This window comes from Lepisosteus platostomus, chromosome 13 (genome assembly GCF_059453375.1).
Source record: "Lepisosteus platostomus isolate fLepPlt1 chromosome 13, fLepPlt1.hap1, whole genome shotgun sequence".
Lineage (NCBI taxonomy): Eukaryota > Metazoa > Chordata > Actinopteri > Semionotiformes > Lepisosteidae > Lepisosteus > Lepisosteus platostomus.
This window is the reverse complement of record NC_142623.1, coordinates 42968109-42987574: the sequence shown is the minus strand read 5'-3', so window position 1 is coordinate 42987574 and position 19466 is coordinate 42968109. Positions and strand designations below refer to the sequence as shown.

At 44.4% G+C, this 19466-nt stretch overlaps 1 protein-coding gene across 1 annotated transcript; it reads right to left on the bottom strand.

The window, feature by feature from the left end:
- Positions 1–2683: 2683 nt before the first annotated feature.
- LOC148650706 (hexokinase-2-like) lies at positions 2684–18679 on the bottom strand. Its single transcript, XM_088604781.1, has 11 exons — positions 18362–18679; positions 16679–16779; positions 13360–13522; positions 12539–12687; positions 11703–11822; positions 10553–10648; positions 9882–9981; positions 9613–9796; positions 8082–8237; positions 6859–7092; positions 2684–5456 (listed from the first exon to the last, which is right to left on the bottom strand). The coding sequence occupies exons 2-11, from the start codon at positions 16757–16759 to the stop codon at positions 5270–5272; spliced, it is 1470 nt and encodes a 489-aa protein (XP_088460907.1). The 5' UTR covers positions 16760–16779; positions 18362–18679; the 3' UTR covers positions 2684–5269.
- Positions 18680–19466: the final 787 nt, after the last annotated feature.

Below are 19466 nucleotides of genomic sequence, written 5' to 3'. Positions count from 1 at the left end.
GCGTGTGGTGACGATGAAGTTGATATTAATTGTTGGCTGTTGTTGTTTTTTTTTTGTTAAAAAAGGCTTCAGAATTGTAGACGGTGTCGATCCACTATATTAGCTGCCCCCCCTGGGAGTTTGCAGCCAATCGATCCGATCAGAGTATATTTTAAAGGAAAACGGGAACAACAACAAAAAAATTACTGAAGTAGACAAGGCGTCGGATATATCAACATCGACCTGAGCACGTGTTTACAGTCGGTGCCCTGTACGAATTTAGATTAAAATGTTTAGATTTAGTCTGTAAAACTTTAAAAAAATAAATACACTGTACTCTGGAACACAGATAAGCGTTTGTGTAATTTTTGTGCATTTTTCTTAGGCCATAACGTATAGACACTCCCTGTGGCCCTACCACAGTGTACTGCAGTGGAAGGTCACACAATTACCCAAACTACACAATTGTGCACAATGGTTTAAAACTGTCTGGATACGCAATTTTAGTTTTACGCATACGAATATACATAAATTAAACGTATTGTTTTTACGAAAAATAATTCAATTAACGCCATTAACTTTATTATCTTGATGATTGCTCCTTGATCACATATATTGAACATTTAATGCTGTACTAGTTCTTTAGAATTGATTTCGCTAGTTTTGTTGCACCGGTTTTGTTCTGTTTTTTTTCTCCGCTAGGGGGAGCCAATTAAGCTTCTCTTTTGGTATTGTAAAAACACTAATCATTTCCTTTCAACTCTTGTATCGTATTCATTCTCATTTTTCCAGCCAGCTTTTAACAAAATTGAGAGTTGGCCACAAAGAACAAAATGTCAAACTTTTAGTTCAGTTTCAGTTTTACTGAGACATTTGTCTTTGGTGTGCTTGATATTTAGCACAACAATAATAAAATGATTATTAAATAATACAATTTAATAAAAAAGTGTATTTTATACTTCAAGAGAAAACAATCAACACAGGTGAAGTGCATTTTACTGTGGGGAAAGTATTTTATTCGTGGAAATGTGTGCATTCCATTTGAGCACTGTTTAATAGAAAATTTATTAAATTATTAAAGGGATGACAATAATTTAATAATTTATTGAAGGGGAGACAAGGGGATGAATGCTCAGGTTATGGAGGTTTAATTAGCAGAAAATTAATTTAAAAAAGATTTAGTAAAAAAATCTAGATTGCAAAAAACACCTGGCAGATGATGTTTTACTGTATGTAGACAAATAGAGGGTTTTGCATGCAGGTAGTAAAAACATAAACTATAAACACAAAATGGGAAACACTGAGTCACATTGTTTACATCATCCAAACAATTTAGTAAAGCAATTAAAAGGCAAGCAATTGTGAGGACACAGTCAAAAGTGTAGAATTTAAATCAAGTGTGCTGTGAAAATCAGCTTTAGCCTCATTAAGAATATTCTGTACAATTGTGGTCACTTTGCTACAGACTAGATAATGCTGGTTAGGAATGAGTATAGTGACGAGCAACCACAAGCATTCTGACAGGCAGGATTTGAACAGAGAGCACAACAAGGCATTATTATTATTATTATTATTATTAATAATAATAATAACTGCTTACACTTATATAGCACTTTTCTGGACCCTCCACTCAAAGCGCTTTACAGGTAATGGGGATCCCCTCCACCACCACCAGTGTGCAGCCCCACCTGGATGATGCGACGGCAGCCATAGTGCACCAGAACGCCCCCCACACACCAGCTCTCAGTGGAGAGGAGAGCTGGCCAGAACCCCTGGGTAACACCTCTACTCTTTTCGAGAGACGCCCTGGGATTTTTAGTGACCACAGAGAGTCAGGACCTCGGTTTTACGTCTCATCTGAAGGACGGGGCCTTTTTTTGTTACAATATAGTGTCCCCATACAGTATAAGGACCCACATAGACCACAGGGTGAGTGACCCCTGCTGGCCCCACTAACTCCTCTACCTTCGTTTTTTTCCCAGGAGGTCTCCCATCCAGGTACTGACCAAGCTCACACCTGCTGAGCTTCAGTGAGTTGCAGGATGACATGGCTGCTGCCTTTAAGATCATTAAAGAGACTGACAGTGCCATTCCAGTAGACTTCAGACTCAACAGTGAAACAAGGACCAGTGGACAGAAGTGGAAACTACGTGGAAGTGCATCTAAACCCAAGAAAATGGTTATTGGGGCACTTCTTTACCCAGAGGGTGGTGGGGGTAGGGAACAAGCTACATGGCCGTGTTGTTGAAGCCGATATGGTGATGTCTTTCATGAAATGGTTAGATGAGATCCTGGGATCAATAAGGTACTTCTAAATGTCCAGAAGGGCCAAAAGGCTTCCTCTTACTTCAAAAATCCCTTATGTTTTTATGTTCTTTTTCACAGCACTCTGATTCCTTGTCCAGCAATGATGTTACAATGTGTCAAGCCTCTTGTTGAGCCGCTGTCGTTATTGGATCTCTGTAATTCACTACATGTGCAATTCAAAAGCACTGCACCGTAAGGGTTAAAATGCCTCTGATTACCATCAACATTATTTCAATTCACTTATTCAGGCTCATTGCTAATGACAACCACACAAAAATCCAGAGCATAAGGTGCATGAGAATAAACGTACTTGAGAGTGTGGACCTTTTTTCCTTTGGTGTGGACTTGGTGTTTTCAAGCTTTCAGATTTTTTGCTTTCAAAACAATGCATAGAGAGTAAAGTACAACTTTTATTTCTCATATTTATTTTGTTGCAGGTTTTATTTAAATTCAATTAGAGCACCAGCACAATGAACACAGTCAGCCATAAATAAGAAACAAAACGTTGTATTATAAACTTATCAAAATGTAATACTTTAAACTATACTGTACTTACAGAAATATAATTTCAACACATTATTTCAGAAGAATGTTGTGCAGCACTTGCATGATTTGGCATGTAACAGCTAAAACTCTTTTTTATGTTTCTTAAAAGCAGAACTAAGCTAAGCTTACGTCGTTCTGAAACAAACTCTTGCAGAGCAATGAAGTCGCTTCTCATACATTTCCTCCTGCTTGTCCACAGTCCAATTTTCAAATATTATCTTATTACTTGTTACAGACAAATTCTTACGTTTTAAATGATGTCTATTGAAAATAGGGAGTTTAAAAAAAAAATCTCATCTGCATTCAAATTTTGGAAGGTATTCAAAGCCGATGCCAGTAAGATTTATTCCATTATGTGTCAAAATAGGATTTTTTACACGGCGCAACCAGTATTATGTATTAAAAATTGCAATATTTAAACACTGTGCTTTTCAATACGTGCTTCAGCATTAGAAACAACTTTGGCCCCTTTTACAGTATATTGACAGCATACAATATTTAGGTATGTATAACTGTATTATTACCATAAATTTGATGCATTTGTTTAAATTAATTTAAAGCTATTCAAGACCATTCAAGATGATGTCAGTGATATCATTAATCTCTCAGGTGCTTGGATGAACTCAGTCTGATGACTAGTTAAGTCGTCTCTGTCTAGCTCAGCTCATAAAGCCTGCAAAACTCTGGCCCTGGAAATCCATTTTCTCTGTCCTCCACTAGGGTCAGAGCCACCTTTAAAATGACGATTCAGATACAGCTTTTACAAACTGAATTAAACTTAAATTTAAATTTACAAACAAGATCGTCTTGCGCCTTTTGGAATAGGAATGTCATATCGGAGAATTACACAAAATAATGAATGGCCTGCTCAGAACAGAGAGGGAAAAAAATCAAGGAATATCTTCTACCATGAAACCGAACCTCTCCCATGCTGGCTGACTCTGAGATTATATTATTATAGCTGTGCAGTAGTACTGAATTCATACAATTCAGTACTTCGCACCAGGGAGATGTCTCACAGATTACTTATTTCAATCAACATGTTATGTACTTATATTGAATACATGTAGAGAATATGCAGTACTGTTACACATACATTATGTATGTACTGCCTATCATTTTGCATTACAAACTGTCCACAGATGTGAAACCAAGTATCACTAAGCATAATTTGTTTTTAACACATTATCAATTTAATTATAAAAAAATCGTATTCATTATTTAGTCTGACTTCGCAATCTCACGTTCTTCAGTTAGGTCTAAAGCCTGAATTCAAAACACAGCTCCTGACATTGGAGAAATCTGTTTCAAGTGCCATTATTTTCCAATGAACAATTTCTCGGTATAAATTCTGCATGCACTGCTCTCATTTACTAAGACAAAATTCAGTTCTCAGCAGATGATTACTGTATGTTGCACTGCAAGAAGTCAATAGACCTAAAAATGGTTAATTTTGAAACTCGTCAGCAAATGGAGGGGGTTTAGGGTGACATAGTTAACTAGACATCTCTGTTCTCATGACTGGTGGGTTGTGGGTTCGAGTCCCAGCTGTAGACTCTGCTGTTGTGCCTTGAGTGAGGTCCTGTGTCCCAGGGGCTCCGGCCCACCCAGCTGTGTGAGCAGGGACAAGAATGGCTGGGGGGGAAATTCCTGGGACAGACAAGTGTGGCTTGGATATGAAAACTACAGCAACATGTGGCTTGTCTTAAATCCCAGTACTCTGTAAAGGAATACTGTTCCACGCTCCAGTCCGGTCGGGGTGCTAGAAGGACAGACAGGGAGTCAAAGGATTCTTAAACCCCACGTCTATGTTCAAAATACTGTTTTTAGCATTACGTGTATCTTCAACACCAACTCCGCCACTGGCAAACTGGAAGATCTAGTGCGATAACCCCAGTCTCATTGTCGATGGTCAAAGAAGCCGTTCACTGAATTATTTAAAACAAATGACCGGGTTTCACTGTTTCTTCACAAAACCATAACAGGAGGCTGGCAGCCCTTCCCCAGGCTTACTTACTGGCCTGCATGTTCCTTGGCTGAAGGAAGAGAGAGATCAGAGCGATGGTTTCCTCTCGCTCGTGTGGCTCAGGCCTAAGAGCTCCCTGCAGCAGCGCACAGGGCCGGCCCGCGCAGCAGGAGTGTCACCGGCGGGCGGGACCTGAGAGGTCGCCACAGAATACCACGCGCGGGTGTCAATAAATATAGAGGGGGTAGAACACATTAATAACTACGGAGAAGAAAAGATCGCTGCACCCCAAAAAGGACTGTACCCACGCAACTGGGAAGGGGAGGGAGGGGGGGGGAGATTAATTCTGTTCGTTATCTGAAGACAAGAGGTCCAGCTTCTGAAGCGGGGTTCCCACCACGTGCTCGAGGTGCGACTGGGACGCCCCCCGCTCACGGTCCCCGGGCGGAGGAAGGAGTCCCGGGACGGCGGTCAGCACCGCCCCTCCGCCGCGGTGTCCTCCTCGCTGTCGTCCAGCAGCCGCGACTGGCCGGCCAGGCGCTGCGCCACCGCCGTCACCATGGCGGCTCCCTTACCGCTGCCGTCCTCCGAGAGCAGGAAGGAGACCTGGCACCGCGGGGCCAGAGTCCGCAGGGCCTGCTGCAGGCGCTCGCTGAACCTGCGGGCGGCAGGGGCGCGGCCGTCAGCTCGGGGGCTGGACGCAAATCCCCCATCACGCCGTGACTCCGCGCGGCCAGAGCCGCGGCCTAGCTCCGGTGTGCTGCACACGGACAATACGGCCTGTACAGCACACATCTATCCTCTCATGTGATGTCAGAAAATGTGCTGTCCCCCCCGATATCTCTACAGCCCTGGGGTGAACAACAGTCTTCTGTATCTGTACCTGCAGCATCATGCACAAGGCCGAGCTGCCAGATGATGAGGTGTTCGTGTCTGCTTGGTGTTGTGCCTGGTGTTGTGTCAGGTCATGTCTGTGTCAAGGAGGCTCACGGTCATTTTGCAAACATTTACGTAATGCAGATGGTGACACGTGGCAGTTCCTAATGTCTGGGGACACATTTCCAAGTCCATGTCCTGCTGAAGTGCTGTTTGTTGACTTTCAGGTTTTGAAAGAATAAACGTAAGAAAGAGCTTTTTACACATTGAAACGTTACTGCATGATTTGAGGGAATGTGGTGAACTACATTACTGATCAGAACAATAATCACCAGTTTTTATTAACTTTCTCTACTGACAGCTGCAGAATTAGGCAAAAGACCGGGTCTCACAGTTCCTTATCGAAGCAAAACAAGTGGCTAGGCACGATGGAAGTGATCTTTGGCTACTGTTCAAACACATGCAAGTCACATTGTTTCCACAGATCTTAGAATGTAATGATAACTCTAACCTTAAGCACAGCCACAGCTCCAACACCCTACTTACCAACGTTAACTCACTAAGAACTCACAAGACAAAGTCCAGAACCGCAAAGCCCTACAGCGGGTGGTGAAAACTGCCCAGTCCATCACTGGGGTTGCCCTCCCATCTATACAGGACATTTATGATAGACAGTGCTCAAGGAAAGCTCTAAGCATCATCAAAGACCCCACACACCCCAGCTACAGACTGTATGACCTTCTACCATCTGGAAAACGGTACCGGAGCATTCGGGCCCGGACTACCAGACTCAGAGACAGTTTTTACCCCCGCACTATCAAACCATTAAACTCCCAGCCTCTCTCACTCTCACCTCACCTCTCACCTATGATCTGAACCTCACAGTGATGTTGTTTTTGCACATTACCTGTTACCTTTTTGTTGTTTTGCACATTGCCTGTTGTTGTTTTTTTGCACACTGCCTGTTGTCTCTGTCCTGCTTTTATTATACAATTGTATTGTTGTTGTTTTTTTGTACTACGTATCATCTGAGAGGTAGCTAAATAGCATTTCGTTATACCGTATACCTGTATATGAGTATACTGGCAATAAACTTGAACTTGAACTTGAACAATCTGGTCGCCCCACAGCTGCCCCTTCTAATAATGCCTCACGTTAAACCGGCTCTTGCCTCACAGTCTTACTTGGGGTGTTTTTTGTAGACGGTGCCATCCACCCCCACCGTGGTGCGGAGATGGTCCAGGCCGCGGTTGCTACGGATCCGGTTGGCGACGGTTGCCAGGGCAGCGGCGCAGAGGTGGGCGGAGCGCGTGGACACAGTGCTGCACACGTGCCGCACAATCCCACAGTCCTCCCCGGTGGGACGCAGCCCCAGGTCTTCCAGGATCTCTCTGGCCCGAGTCAGCCCATTGCGGTCCCTAGCACACACAGCGGAGAGGCACAAGAGGCGTCGTCAGGCCAGGCCTCCGGCCCCAGTGTTTTAAAGCTCGCTAACCGTCACGACACACTGACACACCTTTTCACAGCCAAGAAAAAATGTTATTTTGGACCAAATTATCCTCATCCTGTTTTCTGCTAACAACTGAAAAATTTAAAAAAACGTGCACAGCCCGCAAGAGACAAGAGCACCGAGCACAGGACAAAAACAGTGTCAAGTCTAACATGAAAGACATTATAATACTACACGCTGTAGTAAGGTCGCACAGTGTCTCTCATAACATCCATTTCATGCAGCTACAGTAACTTCCAAGATAATAAAAACAAGTTTTAAACTAGTTTTGCTCTGCAGAGTTGTGGAATTGTCCGAATCGAACTGGAAACTTGGTGATAAATGTGGGACAGCGCTTAGGAACTGTGGATTCTGTGTGTGGTCTTGCAGACATGTTGTATCATTTACAGGTAAAAGGAAGTGAGGAGCCAGTTTGTACTTGCTGCTCTTCCCACTGTCTGCAGAGATATGAATGAGATCTTTCATACACTGCGATATACATATGGAATGATCTGAATGTTTCAATAATTGAACAGACGAGAGCCAAGATTTGTATACTGCTCATCTTTGTACATTTGTTTGTGAGAGAGCAATTCTCTAAGAACCAGTTTCATTAATTAGAATTTTGCTTTTAACTCTGGAAAATACATTTTTGAAAAATGTTCTGACTCTGCGAGGCAGAACATTTTTATAAAATTAATGGATAAAATCAACGGATATCATTTATTCAAATCAATGAATAAAATTAATGGATAAGATTTACTCTGGCTCGATTCAAATCTTCTTTAGAGTTGTCAATCAAAGAAATAGCAAATAGAGTGTGGAAGAGCAGGTCACATTTGTACTACTGTTTTTATCCTTGCTCAAGGCCTAGTGTTTACAGTTCTGTGTAGGTAAGTGGGCTCCTTTCACACATACTCCTCAATTTCAGAAATGTGCTTCGTTTCAAATTTGCCTGGAGTGAGCAGGGCCTCAGACATCTCTCCCCCGAACAGCAGCTTCTCCTGGGCCAGTCTGATCAGAACCAGTCGGGCCAGCTCTCCAAGGTACATCCCACTGATCATCTTTTCAAACCTGCTCGAGTCAAACACAGCAGCACAGTCACTGACCCTCACAGGAACAACACTGCAGACACACAGAGTCTCTGACACTCACAGGAACAACACTGCAGACACACAGAGTCACTGACACTCACAGGAACAACACTGCAGACACACAGAGTCACTGAGACTCACAGGAACAACACTGCAGACACACAGAGTCACTGACACTCACAGGAACAACACTGCAGACACACAGAGTCACTGACCCTCACAGGAACAACACTGCAGACACACAGAGTCACTGACACTCACAGGAACAACACTGCAGACACACAGAGTCACTGACACTCACAGGAACAACACTGCAGACACACAGAGTCACTGACACTCACAGGAACAACACTGCAGACACACAGAGTCTCTGACACTCACAGGAACAACACTGCAGACACACAGAGTCACTGACACTCACAGGAACAACACTGCAGACACACAGAGTCACTGACCCTCACAGGAACAACACACAGGGTCACTCTCACAAAAATGACACTGCAGACACAGGGCAACTAATTACACTGCAGTTCAGTTTGTTTCAAACATTTATGTCATACAGCTAAAGCCACAGCCTTTGTATCGTGGATCTGTTATCCTGTTTCGTCTTTTAACTTCAGGGCACCATGAGACCAATAAGACCCGCTGGAATCTGGCCCTTGAGGAGGCCGTTAGAAAGAAATTTGGTGGGAGATTATGTGGAGCAAGATGCAACTCATTCACACATATTGTGGTCATGCCCAGAAATACACCAATACTGGAAATCTATACATATAACTCTTAATAATTTAGTAAATGTGAATATACCATTTGAATTTCCTGTTATATACTTGGACAATGTTGACTTTCATGATATTGAAGTAAAGGATAGATATATACTATCCTTTACTTCTAGCAGATAGTAAAAAAGCAATAACATGAATATGGCTTATAAAAGAACCTCCAGCACGTGCACAATGGGTTAATGTTGTGGATGAAATCTATATAATGGAAAAAATACATTTTTCTCTCAGATTGCAGGCAGAAAGGTATAGCAAATACTGGGAAACTTGGATTAAATTTATCTCCCTACAGGGACCTGATTCTAGTTTACGAGAAAATGTGCAGTGATACCTATGTGGGAATTTTTCTGTTGTTGGTTGTGTTTCTTATCAAAAAGTTTTATTTTTTTTTGTATGGCCCTCCATACCTGCTGGTGTTGTGTTAACAGTTCATTTCATGTATACAATTTAACAGAAATGTAAGATGAAGGCAAATGTTTATTCTGTTTTTTTTGGTTATGTTCTATTTGTAAACCCTTTCATCGCTAGATAAAAAGTTTGGAAAAAGAGAGAAAGAAATTCGGTGGCACCCACATGTGCTGACCAGGATTGAGGGAGCGGCGATCCACCTCCAGGTCAAATTCGGTCTGGACGTCGCTCAGAGACCCGTCGTCCCCGAAGCCACCCCACTCCATATTTATGCACATGTGGCCATCCTCTCCCTCCACCCTCTTCACGTTCTTCATGTCCTCCATGTAGCACGCGTTCGTCCCGGTTCCTGCAACAGCGGCAGAAACGCTTTACCCGGTGTGATCCAGCTCTCCGCCTCGCTGCGGCGGGAATCTCGCTTCGCCGCGTCTCACCGACGATCATGCCGATCTCGCAGCTCTGGTCTCGGTACCCGCAGCTCATCATCGTCCCCACCGTGTCGTTGACCATGGCCACCGAACCGATGTCGTAATCCTGGCGGGAGAGCAGATGGCCGAGAAGCAGGGGCCGCGTCACAGTGAGCCTCCCCCACGCCGGCCCTCGCTGTCCCACTGTAACCTCCCGTGAAACAGAACCCCATTCCAATCAGCATGAAGGGGACAGGACTCTGAGACACGTCCAGCTCAAGCGGCCTTTCTTCCCTCCGGTGGCCCAACACAGTGGGCTTCTGCTCCTGTCAGGCCCAGTGAGCCTAGAGGCAGGTCATGCGAGTGCCCAGTGAGAGCAAGCACAGCCACGGGGGGCTCAGCAAGGCTCATGCATTTTCACCTGGACGGCTAAAAGACCGAGCTGTGCTTTCACGCTCCGAAGAGACTTAAGACAATTATATTTAAGTTAAAAAACAAATACAACATCTTTTTTTGGTACCTTAATGGTCTCCTGCTACATGTGCAGGCTTCAAAGTCAGCAAAAGCTTCCAGGCTCTCCGATCGTATGTCAGAAATAAAATATGCCATCGTCCCCGTCGTCTAAGACACAGGAAGTTACTGTAGGTACAGCTCGTAGCTCTGAGCAGCTCAGAGCAGCCCGAGATCTTCTCACTCACCCCCCGCCTGTGGATGGCGTCTTTGAGCAGTTTGGCCACATCCTGTCCCTCTACTCCTGAGCATTTGAAGCCCTTGGTCCAGCAAATCAAATAACTCTGCAACAGCAGAGGGAGAGAGACCTGTGAGAGGCTGTTTGAGGACACAGGACAGGTCAGAGATGAGAGGAGCCACTCAGCTCATCTAGATCATTTGGTTCAAAGATCAGAGGTTCTCATCCAGCTGCTTCTTGAAAGAAATGAGGGTATCAGACATCAACAGCAGGGCTCATTCTAGAAACCCACAAGCCTTATTGAACCAATGAAAAACACTTTTGAATGCAAGGCTAACTGTTCAAAACAAAATAAAAAAAAGGAATATTTAAATATATCATAATAATGTTCAATTTAGCAACAGTGTAATTTAGCCCTATGTATTAAAATCTTTCCACGTACGAGCTAGTTTCAACTTTAAATCCCTACTAAAAATTCCTCATAAAACTGTCTACAACAGCACACAGGGGAGCAATATACATATTTCAGACTACAATGCAATACATACAAATGCACAAGTTTGTATTAAAAAGTGTATGAAAATATTTTCTTAATTAAGCTTATTTTACACTGGTCACATGCATTATAATAATAATTAATTGTTTATACAGCTGTTTTCTGGACGCTCCACTCAAAGCGCTTTACAGGTAATGGTGATCTCCTCCATCACCACCAGTGTGCAGCCCCACCTGGATGATGCGACAGCAGCCATAGTGCGCCAGAACGCTCACCACACGTCAGCTATCAGTGGGGAGGAGAGCAGAGTAACGAAGCCACTTCAGAGGACCTTGGTTTTACGTCTCATCCGAAGGAACAGCGCCTGTTTACAGTACAGTGTCCCCGTCACTATACTAGGGCATTAGGACCCACATAGACTGCAGGGTGAGCGCCCCCGCTGGCCCCACTAACACCTCTTCCAGCAGCAACCTTAGTCTTTCCCAGGAGTCTCCCATCCAGGTACTGACCGGGTTCCCACCTCCAGTGGGCTGCCAGTGGTGAGTTGCAGGGTGATATGGCTGCTGGCCATAATATTGATGTTTGACCATCCAGCTTAAAACCAAACTTTTCCGGTCAAAGGGCTCGTCCTCCACTGCTGCCTGCTGCCTGTAGAGGGACCCACCTTGTCAATTCCTTTCTGCGTGCAGGGGAAGGAGAAGGTGAAGCCCAGTGGCAGGACCTGGTGCTTGATGCCCTGAGACTCGAGGAAGTCCGCCAGGCAGGCCGCGATGTGGTCGAACAGCTGTGCGGTTCCGTTCGAGAAACACAGGGCAGCTCTGTCAGGCCTCCATAGCGGAAATACAGCTTACAGCGACAAAACAACACTGATCCGGGAGAGATGTGTGTGTGTGGAGGAATGTGTTTAGTGCGCTTTACCCTGCTGGAAGATTAAAAAACCATCTTGAAATTGAAAGCAATATTTTCTATTGGATTAAAAGAGATGGGTTTTACAAGCCTGCTTGTTTACAACATCACAGGTCCGCATACGTCACTGGAAGTTATGCCGCCTCGCTCTGAATTACAGAACATGGCGCTGCGCAAACCTGGAAATGTAGTCTATTTGGTCCTGAAAAATTGAGGTTTTACACATTACTGTGCACATTTTATTGTTACTGCGGTTTGAAATGCGCTCATCAATGCTGATTCTTTCTAACCCCCAAAATATGAAAATAGCATTGCAGTTCCCCTTTAAATGGGTTAAGCAGCTAGAAAGAAATGAAGAAAGACAACACAGCACTGGGAATGTCTGCTGCGCGGCTGTGACTGCTTATATGCGAGAGTGGACGAGGGTGAAATTCCAGTGGATTTCAGGACAGGCGCTGAAGAACACTGCCTCCTGCTGCTCCAGCGTTCATTCCGGCCTCTGTACAACACCACGGTTTTACACAGCCAGACGCAGAGCCTGCTCCAGACCTGGAGTCACAGCACACAGGGGACCCTGGGCTGAAGACAACTGACCTGTGTGCCTGTGCCCAGCATGATCTCCTGAGGTACAGGACACGTCTGGCTTTCCATCTTCACCACTTTCTTCATGGTCTCCTCCACTCGGACGTGCAGCACTCGGAAGTTGGTCCCTCCCAAATCCAGCGCGAGGAAGTCACCCGACTCTGTGGAAACAGGAGAGGCCCGCTGGGTCAGTGAGGGCGCGCACACAAACTCATGGAGGTCCGGACTGTTAGCCCTGTGAATGTGTGAAACCCTGGCTGTCAATGCTAATTGCTGTCCCATGTTCATTGAGCACCCATGCAGGAGGGCCTCAGGGTGGAGGTTCTTGTCTAAAACCACATTCCCCAGAAGGCAGTTGGGAATGACCTGCCATCCTCAGTCACCTGAGCAATCGATGGAAGACAATTGGTCAGGTGACAGACAAAACCAGGAAGTGGAGACTTCCAACATAGCCAAACCGGGATGAGCAAAGGAAGATTCTCTTTGTGCAGAAGAGTGGAGCAGAAGGAAGCAATGGACTGTTGGAACAGTATCAGAGAGAGACTTCATCCGTGGAAGACTTTTCAGTTGAAAAAAAAGATTTTTGGAGCTAGTCAGTAGAAGAAGTTAGTAGCTCCAAGAGAAGAAACCTCGGCTTTCATTTATTTGTGAAATTTGGTTCATGAAGAACCACGCTCAGTCGCTCAGGCCTGTGAGCCGGGCCCTGCGCTGTGAGAGAGCACATTCACTGACTGAAGCACCTCACAGCCGCCCATCGCCATCTCCAGATAAAACCTCCAGACCCCCCGAGTCACTGCTGTCCCAGCTGAAACCCCGGCTGTATCTCTATGCACCTGTTCCGTCTGGAGTGGACCTCACGAACGTGGGCAGCATCTTGACTGGGGCTCCGCGGTGGCTGTGCTTGTCCAGGCCCTTCTCCATGTCCCTGAGCAGCCGGCTGGAGATGTCCCGCAGCTTCTCCCAGGAGAGTCTGAAGGGCTGCAGCCATTCCTCGACCTGCAGGGGACTTTCTGGATCAGGACAAGCGTCCAGTATAGCAGGACAACATCTGCGATACAGGTGAACCAGACTGGCTCGACTCTCCGTGATCTCTACCGAGGCTATCATTTCACAGACGTGACTCTGACAGTCTTCAGATTGAAGGCTGGATTGTTAGGATCTGATGAAGTGATGCAGCAGCAAAGATTTTTGGTGCAAAGTCAGGATCTTATCAACCTTCAAAAGAAGCAGAAGAAACAAGACAAAGCTGTGCTCAAACTAGGAAAACGAAATTCTATTCTTCCCTGTACTTTAGAGCACACGTGCTGGAGAAGAAGATTTGTCCAGCTTAGTGGGGAGGAGGTGAAAGTGAGTTGGGATTCTTTTAATCGCACTCCACAGAGTGGTCTCACACCAAAGTCATATTCAGAAACACTGCTGTGCAGTTTGACAGGGTAGCTCTCTTGCACATACAGAAATGTGTAATTTTTTTCTTAATTATTAACATTTTATCTGGCTGAGGCTTTTATCCAAAGTAACAAAAATCATCATCCATCTATATATTATCATGCAGCAGCATCTCACCTTCCCGAGACTAATGCAGAGCCCTGACCACTGCTCCACACAGCTACCCAACCCCTTCAACACCACAAGCCCCAGACACAACCACATAACACCACAAAGCTACTCACAGAGTCTGTGACTTGCACTTCTCCTACGGCTGTTTATTGCTACAATATGCTTTCACGTTTCTGAGTCTTAGCACATGAACTGAGATTCACATGATGTCAGATTCTCAGTGCCCTTCTGTGCCCAGTCACAGCCCCAACCACAGCAGCGGAACAGAGATACAGCACCAGTGTGTGCAGCTCTCATGTGGTCAGAATGGTCTAGAAACATGACCTCAGCTCTTTCGGCAGCGACACAGGCATCAGGCACAGGAATGAAGCTTAGAAAACTAACCTGTGCTTCTGCCTCACAAACACCACATTATACCCCAGTGACAGCTTCTTCTTAGCCAGGCTGTGCAGTATTGGTATCGTGTGTCAGTCGAACAACAAAAAAAACAGGTGAACTGTTTAAAAACAGTTACAGGCCTTTATTCATGGATGTTGTGTATACAGTTGTACTAAAAGTCATTTTTAAACAAACTTTTGGATACTCTTAATTACTTTCTTGCTAATTGGAAGGGAAGATTGTTGTCAGCAGTGGGCAGTGCGTCAGAGACACGTCTTCACTCCTTTACAGTACCTGTCAGTGAGCCCTTTATATTAATTTAATGATGCCATTTATATTTAAGTCTTACATTCCAAATCATTTTGGTAAGGATTATTATTATTATTATTATTATTATTATCATCCAGTGTTTCTGTTTGCAATCTTTCTTATCATCTTGCCTGTCTTAATACTTATCTCTCGCACTGTGCTGTGGCTGCATTGTGAGGGTATGGAGACTGCCTGCAAAGGTCACCTCGTTTTTAAACTGTACTTCATCTTGCTCTTTAACCCTGAAATTGTTGTTTCTTTTCACCTTCTTTCTGCCCCCTTCTTCTCTTTGCTTTCAGAACGTTTTAACAGGCCTAAGAAAGCACGAACACACTGCCGCACACTGGCTGACCAAAGAACTGAAACTACAGAACAACTGAAAACGATCCCCTCTAGCTGTACTGGTTTTCAGAACAAAGCAGTTAAACCTGTCCTGGACAGACCACGCTTGTCCAGCAGGTGGCGCTCTCACACAAGTGATTATAGTTTCCTGATAAGCCCGTCATAAAGTACATCCTAGGACAGATAAACCCAGAATCCGAAACGGTCCCTTTCTACACTACTCTATATATACTGTATCTGAGCTCCATACAGTTATATATTCCATGAGATATCGTATGCTCACACTGAATAAAAAACAATAAAAAACCTCTTCACTACAACAAATAATTTGTTATTTATAAAACTAAATCTAAAATTCTAAAAAAATCTTTAAAGCACACCAATGTATGTACATCAGGAAACATCACAATCAATGTGTTTATATCAGTACAACACATCAAATCATGGCACTAACCTTGTTTTTCCTGTAGTACCAAAATAGCAAAAAGGGGTTTGAATATAAATAAAAAGCAATTCCTTACGTATCCGCAGTCCACTAATTACTGCTAAGAGCTGTCAGGGACCTGCAGGAGAACAGGCTGCGCAGCTCAGCTGTTAAGGTGAGTTAGTTGCCAGAAAAGGTCTGTAATTGAAACTCTGTTTCAGCTTCAGCTCTTCAACCTGTTGCACAGGGAATTTACAGTAGCAGCTATTCTGTCAGTTCAGCATAGCCAGCCTTTCTGATAAATGCAACTGGCTAAAATAATTTCCATCTTTTTCATTAGAGTGCTGGTGAAATTTGGCCTGAACCTCCCCCCCGAGTCCACTCACCAGTGGGTGTCCACTCAGGAGCTACCGTCTTTGCCCTCAGCATTTATTTACCACAACACTGCTGAAATCTCAAATCAGAAAACGTCTAGCTCAAATCCGATCGAGATAAAAGAGCAGACTTTCTTTCGGCTCACCTGGGAAACATACAGTAGGTGTTTCCTAGGTGAGTAAGGAGATATCCTCCCCAGGTTGATCTTGTGAAAATCAGAAACGTGTTTCCAGAGAGCAGGGAGTGGATTACAGCTGGCTGTCAGAGGTCTCAGTGCCAGCTCTCCTCCCCAGAGGGCTCTGCTCGGTGGCTGGGAGCTCCTGCATGTGCCTGCCCTGCTCAGCCCAGCTCATTAATGGGGAGGCCGATCATTCTGTCTTACTCATCTGTGGCTGAAGCATCTCACTCCAGTACTTCAACTGCTATAAGGTGTCTTGGGCGTTGGGAAGGGGTTGAATTTAGTCCGGGCTTTTGTACAGTAAACACAGGAATCCCTTTCTTAACAGCATATCAGCCACTACCCTGACTGTGTTCTGTTTTGCACACAGAGAAAGGCACTATATACCTTTGGTTCTCATTATTACTGTAACGAACGACGTCTAAAGTGAATGAATCGTGCGGAACGACAGAGCGACAGGATGACTCTCAGAGCTTGTTCTTTCAGCTCACACCTGCCCCTGCTCTGCCCCTCGCCCCCGCGCTCTGTGAGCTGGACTCAGGGCTGCCCTGTCCTGCACTTTACTGAGGGAGGCGGAAGGGGGTCTCACGCGAGCCGGGACGTCCTGGCGGAGACTGGGAATCTTCACCGGGGCAGCGCCTGTGTCTCCATGGCTGTCCGTGCTGCTCATTGGGAGGTCAGGGTACGGGCCTGGGAGAGAAGGACAGCACAGCATTTAGACTGGATAGACCCCACGCGTCCGGCTGATTGTGTCCTACATGCGACATACCCCCATGTCCTCACTCTCACCCTCACTCTCTCACCCCCATGTCCTCACTCTCTCACCCCTATGCCTCATGGGGAGGGATTAAGTACCTGTAAATGTCACAACTGCCCTTCCTGACTTCACGAATTTCAGTCTATAGACCCTGCAGTCTCTCTCTCTCTCTGCCTGGCACTGTAGACACTGTCATCACCTGCGCGGTCCTGACATCGAGCTACACCACTACCAATCAGGCCCTGGACTTCAAAAATAACACCTTGAATGACAGATACAAAAACCCTGTCTCTTAACTGAGTTATTCATTTCGATGCGTTCTGCTAACTTGTGCAACACCCTTACACCGAAGGAGTAACAGTAACAATAATGAGTATCTGAAATGTGAAACGTTAGGAGTGAGGATCTGGGTCAGCAAATTCGAAATGTTTTTGCAACCTGCCATTCACCACAGGCATCCAAAGGAACCAAGTTTGACATCCACAGTCGAAAGTCAAGGGCCTATATCACGCAGACTGATAAAGCTAGGTTAATTAACTGTAAAAGAACTCTTCCCACGTCCCGGCACCCTGGTGAGATCAGAGGACACCCACTGAGCATGACAGGTGATGGTGGCCGGTAGGTACAGTAAGAACTGAAGAAGACAGCATCACGGTGCCTTGAATTACGCTCTTTCTTCCCCTGCGTGCGCTTGACGAAAACATGTCGCAATTTGAGAAGTAAACGTATTTGTTGTGTTTGGCCAATACTGTATGTTGTTTAATTTCAACGCAATAAATAGGCACTAGTCTTCAGCCCCAGGTCTGTGGGTTTTACACTCTTAAATATATTAATATTTAATAAGTAATAAGTATTTATATCTTAAATAAGTAAATATTTTGAGCACTATCATGCCCCGTGTTAAAATATGAATTACAGTAAGTATGGATGCTTTCCACAGAGGACTCGCTGATTAATTGAGTGCAACGTTTACTCTGCTTCAGATTCACAAACGTGATCGCGCTGTATTCCTCGACCTGCAATGAGGAGCAAATCTATATGCGCTTCAGAATTAAAGTATACGGTGAACTGTGCGCAATGGGCCGATTCATCACAACAGAAAAATAAACTATTAAAAAGCAGCTGGTACATTTTCTAGAAGAATCACACTTTTCGCCAGACCTAATAGTCCTTTTAATACCTCAATTGATAAACAAGTTGGACCACAGTATCCTGAACGGTTGTTTTTTAATGTTTAAAACTTTAACATTAAATTTAAGCAAGCGTGCTGTTTTGCCAGAAAAAAATAATTGGGATAATATAAGATGGTTAACCGTTAACGTCCTTGTACCTTTTTTTCTTAAATTTGGATTGCATTAAAACTGGACAGTAGCTAATAACTAATGCTCAGCGTTAACGGGCTTCTTCAAAAGTGCTCCTAAAACATGTTCCCAGTCCCCCAAAACACTAAATAAAAACGTTTAAGCTGACTTTCTAAACATTACTATCCAAAAGGCATAAAATATACGGTTTTACCTTCAAACCACAGAAACGTTTTCCTTCTGTATGTCTTGGGTGACTGGGACTGTCTGAAGTTCAAGTTCCTGGTATTAAAATCATTCCACTTGTTACTGCAGTATACCCCGCAATATTCGGACACACCCCGGTGACATTACACACTGTTAAGGTATGGACACTTACAAGAGACTTTTGCTTAAAAAAACATTGATTAAACCGCCTTTTCGCTTTGTCATAATTACGAAACTCCCGTCATCCATTCTTACAAATGTTGATTGCATTCTGATGTTACCCAAGAACGATTCTTAATAAACTGATGGATGGCAGGGTACAGCAACGATGGTTACGACTTTGTGCAATTGTTAAGAGACAATTTTGTGACCATCATGTTAGGGTGCATTGCCTTCAATCTAAATATCTTCTGAAACTCTTATTGCATACCTATTACATACTTGCACGCTAGTCTTGGGGATCTACTAATGAAATGTGCTGCACACGCGAATTTCCATGTTTATGCATTCATAAAAAATATATATTAGTATGCACCATGTAAATTCAACAGCGATATGAATTTCCGTTGTTCCGTTGCTATGAAAGCACATGGACTGTATACAGTACATGCCATTAACTTCGTGCTGTAGACAAGGATGTGCGAGCGCACTTCGGAAATGCATGGCCGTTTGACTTAAGTGGCACAAGCGTCATGACCATTCCAGTCTGGGCAACACAGGGGAGAACCGCTGCACTAAACTGGCGCCATCAAAAGCAAACCTATTTCAATATGCGTATTTTAACAGTACTCATCCCATAAAATCCAGCTAGAAAAAAGTTTTGAAAAAACAGTATGAAAAAATGCTTTTTAAAAAAAAAAATGTCTGTGAGAACTGTGTTACTGAGTGAAAAATAGGTAGCCATATCGGACCACATACAACCACAGAGCAATCTGGTGCTACAGGTACAGTTTGATGCAGAAGGCCCTGATGATGGCTTCTGTTCTGTGCCTCAGTAGCAGCAATGAGCAACCCCTGTCTGTGGGCTTTTTTCAAGAAATGTTTCCTTCTGGAATTGTGTTTGACCAAGACTGGAGTTAGTCTGTGATTAAACTTCTACTAAGCACTCTTAT

Coding starts and splice junctions, on each gene's coding strand:
- LOC148650706 (XM_088604781.1), bottom strand. CDS start 16,759: ATGAGCAGCACGGACAGCCATGGAGACACAGGCGCTGCCCCGGTGAAG. Junction 10,649..11,702: donor CGCAGAAAGGAATTGACAAG/GTGGGTCCCTCT, acceptor CTGCTGTTGCAG/AGTTATTTGATTTGCTGGAC. Junction 7,093..8,081: donor CACATTTCTGAAATTGAGGA/GTATGTGTGAAA, acceptor TGTGTGTGCTAG/GGACCGCAATGGGCTGACTC.